The sequence below is a fragment of the Opisthorchis viverrini genome (assembly GCF_000715545.1).
Source record: "Opisthorchis viverrini unplaced genomic scaffold opera_v5_362, whole genome shotgun sequence".
In the NCBI taxonomy this organism is placed as follows: Eukaryota; Metazoa; Platyhelminthes; class Trematoda; order Opisthorchiida; family Opisthorchiidae; genus Opisthorchis; species Opisthorchis viverrini.
Genome location: NW_008752013.1, coordinates 23,374 through 30,992, shown reverse-complemented (window position 1 = coordinate 30,992; position 7,619 = coordinate 23,374). Strand labels below are relative to the sequence as shown.

General features: G+C 47.6%; 1 protein-coding gene across 1 annotated transcript in view; it reads right to left on the bottom strand.

The window, feature by feature from the left end:
- T265_10321 (hypothetical protein) overlaps window positions 1–7,282 on the bottom strand; it is a gene marked incomplete at both ends in the record, with an annotated part of 16,848 nt that extends 9,566 nt beyond the window's left edge. Inside the window, 3 exons of the mRNA XM_009176657.1 lie at window positions 3,059–3,398; window positions 7,145–7,197; window positions 7,235–7,282. Coding sequence (XP_009174921.1) covers window positions 3,059–3,398; window positions 7,145–7,197; window positions 7,235–7,282 — 441 coding nt within the window. The remainder of the gene's footprint in view (window positions 1–3,058; window positions 3,399–7,144; window positions 7,198–7,234) is intronic.
- Window positions 7,283–7,619: the final 337 nt, after the last annotated feature.

Genomic DNA, 7,619 nt, shown 5'->3' with positions numbered 1-7,619 from the left:
CCGAAGGAAGACTCCAAAGTGGACTAAGCTTTGATCGAACGATTAGTGCACTAGTAGCTATTGAACTGGACATTGGAGGAATGACAACCAATGACACCTAGTCAGAAGCACCGCTTCGTCCGACAGCCAGAAGCTTACATCGAACTAAACGTTCCAGCTAACCAATACATTAGACATTGTGGCTATCCGGTGTGCATGTCATTAGGGTGGATAACATCTCCTCTTCCCCCTCCCCTTTCGATGCCCAGCTGCCATACCACCCGACGGGAGCACGAGGGCTCAAAAACTGTAAGGTTGCCCAAGCATTGACAGGAGCAATCGAGATGCCGAGGTTGGGTTCAAACCGCGAACCTTCCGGTTAGTAAATTCGCGCCCGGATAACACCTTGGTTAATCGACCGCTTCACCTCAGAAGCGCAGAATCTTAACCTGTTAGTCCTTGCTTCTCCGGCGTTTATCTAAAGCAGTTATCGTACTCCAATACAGTTATCGCAGGTGAGTTGAACATCTACGAGCCACCTGAACGCGATAGGGTCGGCGGACAAAAGATGCATCCGTTTCTACATACGACGGTAAGGACTGTTGTTGTGAGCTCAACACAGCTCGGTGGTTTGAGCAGGAAATCGCTGACCAGAAAGCCCGTCCGTGGCGTATTGACTGCTTCTGTGTGTGTTTGGGCAACCTGGCCGTATCTCAGTCATCGTTCTTCTTTCAGGTGGTATGACAACTGGGCACCAAGTGTTAAAGCCGAACGATTGCAGTTGTGCATCAACCTAATATCCACAAAGGCTTAACAACCGCTGGTATACCTCAGATTTTCCGTCATGTGCGAGTAAAGTCAAATGATGTTCGTAACTTTAATCATACTCCCACATAGGAAAAAAACTGTCACAAAGATATTTGACAAAGTGGACATAATTTGATGGCAGTCACCAAATAGCAAGGGGTCACATTCACTAATCTGACACCAAATTTCACGGCACAATTTTTGTGCACAGAGGCGGAGAGTATCAAGTAACGCGCACCATGAAATTTCAAGTAGTTATCGGTCGTGATCCAATATTAGTGTGGATGCGATAGCGATAATTCGGAGTTCCCAAGAGATGAAAAACTGAAAGTTAGTACGGTCCAAGAATAGGTTACCAGTATACTGGTAAATTGAGACAAATTCTTCATCCCAGTTTTCAAAAAAGATGCAAGAACTTTCATGCGAAAATCATCGTGGCATCAGCCTGGTATGCATCGCATCTAAGGTGCTCTCTGGCATTATTTTGCGCAGGATGATGGATTATCTGGTGAGACAGATTTGTGAGAATCAAGCTGGGTTTCGTCCTAGTCAAGGATTTCTCGATAATGCATTCGCCTTGAGACAACTTTTCGAATAGCGCCACTCCTTCAGACGTCCCATGTTGGTCGCTTTTTGAGAATTGCTTTAATTCTGTCGATCTGTACCGCAGTGAAGCATCAGTGTTGAACACTGATGTCATGCTGTCGATGATAATGATGGCTGTCGACCGTCAGCAAATTTGGCAGTGTCTGGCGATCAAAGGTGTCCCTTCCAAATTTGCATCCCTTATGAGGGCACTGCATGCAAACTCTTGTGGACTCGTAAGATTATACCGGAAGCTTTCCCCTGAGTTCACCACATCCAAAGGTGTAAAACAAGGCTACTTTCTATCACCTTTCCTCTTCAACTTTGAACCTACAATATGCTGGTTGAAATTTCTTTGGCTGCCTCTGAAACCTCGGGAGTCGAAATGCTCCCGGAACGTTTCCTCACAGACATTGAGTATGCAGACGATATTGCTATTCTTCGTTCAGATATTTCCTAAATACGAACGATCTTAACCTAAATAACTCTGTTGCACTGTGCGTAATGCGTCTCACACTTGCAGTGTTAAGCGCTGCAACAAGACTGGGCTGGATCAAACCCTCATCTCATGCTTGCTGGCAAGCCAATCGACGTGGTAGATAAATGTTTACTTGGGCAGCTATATAAGCTCCGGTGGACTGACTGGAGATGAGACTTCTCGAATCGGAAAGGCTAGGGGCAGCTTTCGTCGACTTCTGACACCTATGGTACCGACGTAACGTTTGTCTGTCAAGGAACAGTTAACACTGCGGTGGTGCAAACCATACTACTTTATGGGTCAGAAACGTGGCCCCTACGCGTAGAGGACATACACCATCATCAAAGACAGCAACATCAGTGTTGACACTAATGCTCTACTACTGCACAAGCATAAGCTTCGTCTATTATATTTAAAGCCCCGGAGTGAAGAGAAAGAAGGGGTGAAATAGGGGTCTAGAGCTGGCCTCTGTCAAGCATTTTGAGCTGCACACACCTCCTAGCGCTCCATCAGACAATCTAGAAAAAGACTGACAGCACGAACGCCACTGACATCGACTAACCGCCATTTCTTACGCAGTCTCCAGCCAAGCACAGGTGAGGTCACGAAGACCCCGTCCTGGAAGCAGTACAACACCAATGGAAACATACGGAAGATGTCAGGGTTTGACCATCGGTATCTCCGAGCCATTGGTTAGGTCTAGTGGGAACATCGGATTAGCAATGCTGAGGTACGGTGGATGGTCTTAGAAAGGAGAGACTCTCCCGCGATAGATGAATTACTCACGCTCTATAGATTGCGATGGTTAGGACATGTACTCCGCATGGCAGAAGACCGTCTGCGGAGCTCTTCTTGTCCAATGTTGGGCTGAATGGAAGCGACCGAGAGGTGGACAGTGCATGACCTGGGAGCGAAGTAAGAAAACACTAAACAGTAAACCTATTCGCGTCGGCAATTGTCACTTCACTGGATGGGGAACCCGGGACTCAACTTAACGGCTAAAAAACATTGGCAGAAATGGCCCAATCGCTCATTCAATGGCGCTCGTACATCAAAGCCATCGCCTCCAAGGCTCGGCTGCATGTCCGTTTCCTGGTGAGCGAAATAGTAGCAGCTGGAACCGATGTGCCTGTGGCACATGGTTTATAGCAGACAAATTGAATTAGTAATTGGTTATCATAACAAAACGTTTATACGAAAATGACGTACTTCAACATGCATAAAACCGCCATGGATGTTCAACACACGACCTGGCCACCAGGCGCCTGCGGGGGAATCAACCAAAGATGAAGGTGATTCTTCCAGCTTCTGTGCTGCACATTCTGAACTATCTGGGATACTTGGCTTTTTCCTTGATGTGGCCTCAGTAGTTAGCCAAATTTCACCCGGTTCCCGAGGATTCAAGCGCTGTTCATCCTTGTCGGTCCATGTTTTGAGCGGAGATCCCAGTTCACACACCTCTGTGTGAGAATACACGTTCTCATGAAAAGGCTCAAAAGCGCTCGGAGCTAGCTGTAACTCCGATAGTGGAACTTTCAACGGAGTGTGTCTGGTCAGAAAAAGTGGGAAAAAACGGGAACCTCGCGAGGTCAGAAGAAGCTAGGTGGTTTAACAAATCAGCGCCTAGAAGTGCGCAAAGCTCAAACAGAGGAACTACGGAGGGTGCGAGTGACCACGGTTCAAACTTTGCATACGTTTGTGACCTAGTGCCGCATCTTCTCAAAGCGGATATAGCGTCGGATACTCATCCTTGCTTTTTGCTGCGAAATTGAAGAGGTTGAGTTTTTTCGGAACATTTGAAATGTTGCGTGAGACTGGTCAATATCACACCAGGTATCCAGACCATGATAAAATACGATTTGTAACCTAGCCCGACAGTTCCTCCAGAGTACGTCACGGAACGAACGTTACTACGGGGTCGTCATGATGCCTAAATGGTTCGAATTATATAACGGTGTCGCCGCCTACCCAAACAGATCTATTCGGGTAGCCTTGTGTTGAGTGAGAGCGCCCGAGAGGCGGACAACCCCTGACCGACCAGTAAAACCATTCGGGTTGACGGCTGCAATTTCCCAGGATTTAAATCAACACTGGTTAATGGCACTGGCATACGTGGCTCAATCACGCAGTCAGTAAAATTAAATGAATTGTTTAGCTGCACCACCCGTTCTGTGTCCAGCTGCCATGCCACCCAAAGGAAGCACGAGAGCTGGGATACTGCCAGTTTACCCAAGCCTAGACAGAAGACGAGATGCGGAGTTCGGGTTCAAAACTACTGAGCCATCTCGCCATCACGCAGTCAGGCGCACCAGTAGTAAGCCTATCACCTTCAGTGCGTAGCTGCCCAGTTCCCCGTTTCTCGATATTCATACCAATTCAATACGAAGAAACCGATGGTGCCAGCGTCTCCAATATTGGGTTGTCTCTCCTGCTCTCCCACTTTCCGACAACCAAAACCGTAGCAGCTGGAACCAACCTACGTTGGTATGACTTGTAGCTGATAAAATGGACTGAAATGAGTGACTTCCAAATTCCAACTTGTGTCGTTGACGAAGACAGATAATACGCATGTCGTACACCCTTTCCTGTTTTGTGCTGCTCCGATTAGGTCGTTCGCACGTTGCTGTTTCTCCATCGATGGCCAACTGATGAACAGTATTCTGGAGGTAGTAGCTAGCAACATGGGGTGATACACTACATACCACTGGAATGCTGCGATCGTGAAATATACCTACATCCACAATGGTTCGTGGTTCGAACCCAACATCTGCCTCACGACTTCCCCTGTATAGGCTTGGGTAACCTGGAATTAACCCTGCCTTTGTGCTTCCTTCTTCCTGCACAATTACAGATAGCCCGAACGATGCCCTTAAGGATACGACCTATATTTGTATATAACTCAATCCATCCGTAAAAAACAACTGCGTGCACTGTGGGCAGGCGTATTTTGTTCGCTTTCTCAACTTGGACAAAGCAATGCAGTTTATCACCTATAGTCCACCAAAATCCGGATCTCCACCCATCGGATCGAGTTAGGTGAGAAACTTCCAGAACTCGATTTCAAGTGGAGATTAAAGGAGTCACGCTCAGGGCTTTCGAATCCGTCTCCCGAGGTTGCTTGCTGATCCAAATGAAGCCGAATATCGTCGCGATCAGCGGCTTTCACCTATGCCACTAGGACTAGGATGTCCACAAATCCCTCAAACGCCGAATAATGAAGAGATTAAGGGTTGACTAATGGCGCTTTTGGATAGCGAAAGCCCGAGAAATGGAGAACTTTTGAAACGGGGAATGACCGCATTTCACTACATATAATTTGACCAACTGGTCAGAGGGCATATGTTGTTGAAAAAGTCTTCGGAAATGATGGGACCCCGATTCACCAACAGAGACGTCGTCTTGAACGATGGCCTGAACAGTTCAGCTGGGCCTCATCAAGAAAACAACTAGGAGGACCACACGAATCCACGTGGAACGGCGACAACAATCCACCATTGACAACAAAAAATCTGATAAGCAATTTCAGTTCAAAAAAGCCCTTGACGAGGCTTGCCGCTGTCCATGACGGTGCCTGACCAAAAGGCAAACATGGGGCAGTAGCATCCTAGTAGAATGGAGATACGTCGAGTTAACCACCAAGGGAAACGATTAGAAACAAGGTGCCAGCACTTCGGAACAGCATCTAAATAAGTATACCTGAACACTACATTGATCCGAGTACCCTCCGAAGCGAAGTGCTTGCTGGTTTGGTCACAATCCGCTGGACCTGCCTGAAAGCAGCTGATTTCCTTGTAGTGCTGAGCTGCCTGATATGGCATACTCGAAGTGGTCGCATATGTGCTGGGGATAGGACCGTAGCCATCGCAGCAGAATGTTTTTGGAGGCCGTGGCAAAGAGCCCTTTAAGTTGAGTCGTGTAGTCCTCGGTCTTGAGATCTACTCTAGTGATCACGTCCAGGTTACGAGCGAATAGACCGCCATTCACACAACCTGCACCGGCATTAGCCATTAGTGGTTAATGAAATGGTGGATGATTCCATCAAACAATCAGTGGCGCTCCTGCTTCAATGCGTACCTGCTAACACTGGAACTACTTATGGCATCGCTTCGAATGCTTGACATCTCCCCACTAATCTAAGTTACCGATTACCGAAACTGCATCAGCTGGAACCAATGTACATTCCGCACATAGTTTATAGCTAGCTAACCGAAATGAACGGTTGATCGACTGTAAAACGATTACTTGATAATGATTGTAAACTCTAATTGGAGAACCCAAGCGCTCGCCCTCATGAAGTTAACTGGTGGAGCGACTCGTTGAGGAAGGGTTGTCGACATTAATTACCCTGATAGGGATGCGCAACAACTCTGCGGTCAAGAGCACAGGTTCCATGGTCAACAGATGGCTACCGCTGACAACGCTCTGAAGGGCAATTCTGCCCTCAGCACGGATCTTCCATGGTTTTGGCTCTTCTGGGGGAGGAAGGCTAGGAGTATAGACGGTCTGCATGCCCCATTTGACAGTCAGCCACCCAACCGAGAAGCACCCCCACACCTCATGTCGCTAGAACAGGGTTTTTTGCTGGCTCGAAGGCCCTAACCAGTCCAAAGGAACCCGTTGATAGCGCGCCCCACTGGGGTAGTGAACAGAAAGGCGAGAAAGGTGAACAGGAGCAGTTCATGGTGGCATTGTCTTCCAAACAAACCACCCTCAGTTTTGGTTTCCGATGCCGAGTCACGACTTAGACCTGCGTCTTGCCACCTGACGTGGAGGCTAAAATAAGCGCATCCAACCTGATAGAACGCATGGCCTTCCAACCTAACTCATGATGGATTTCCTCCAGTCGGGTTAGATAGACCATTTACACGTAGTTACTCTGAACACGCTTAAGGCTCTCGGACTTGGGTGGTACTGTCACACATTAAACCAAGAGTGGAGCATCAGCGGCGATCTAACCCGTGAAATTAGTGAGTCTAGTAAACTCTCGCGGCTTGACATCATGCGGGCTGACTCCATGTCACGGGCTCACTTAGATGTGTAAACCCACGGGAAACTCAAGCCCATTTCACCGAAGCTGCAGACGGACATACGCGGCCAGTCTATGCCTCCATGGCTCTAGATAACACGATAGGAGTGAAACGGGTCTGCAGCTCGGATGACCAAATCTACGTGGCGGACCGTCGACATTGTGATGAGGTACATTAACACAGCACAGCACGCCCCAGGCTTATTTGAAGAATATTTTGGTATAAAAGTGACAGAACAAATAAAACACCAAACAATCAGCTGACCTACCGTGGGGCATACTTGATCAAGCCCATCGACTTCTCGATTTTTATCAGAACAGCCTACAGGTATAAAATGAAAAGGCAAACGAAAAATTACCGGAATGCGTTGACGCTCACTTCCAATATGTTCTACCGGAATACTCATCTTAAACTGACCAGAAAATCGAACGTTGGGCAAAGGGAAGGGTCAATGCGACCGGGTAACGGGGCCCGCGATGTACGGGTAAATGGAAATATAAACAACGCTAATCAAGGACAGTTCAGAGTCACGGTCTACATGAGCTTTGAATAAGTTGAAGTGTGCATGAACCAGGAGCCAGAGAAAGTTCGGGGCCGTTCGCACTTGTGAAGAGAGTGAATTAAATGCATGAGGTAATCGTTTCGGGGTGCTTGAACTTCTTTCTCTAGAGTACCGTCTACTCCGAGAACTATGGCCTACTTATACCTTGTTCGAACAAAGCTTACCCAGCGGGTTTTCACCA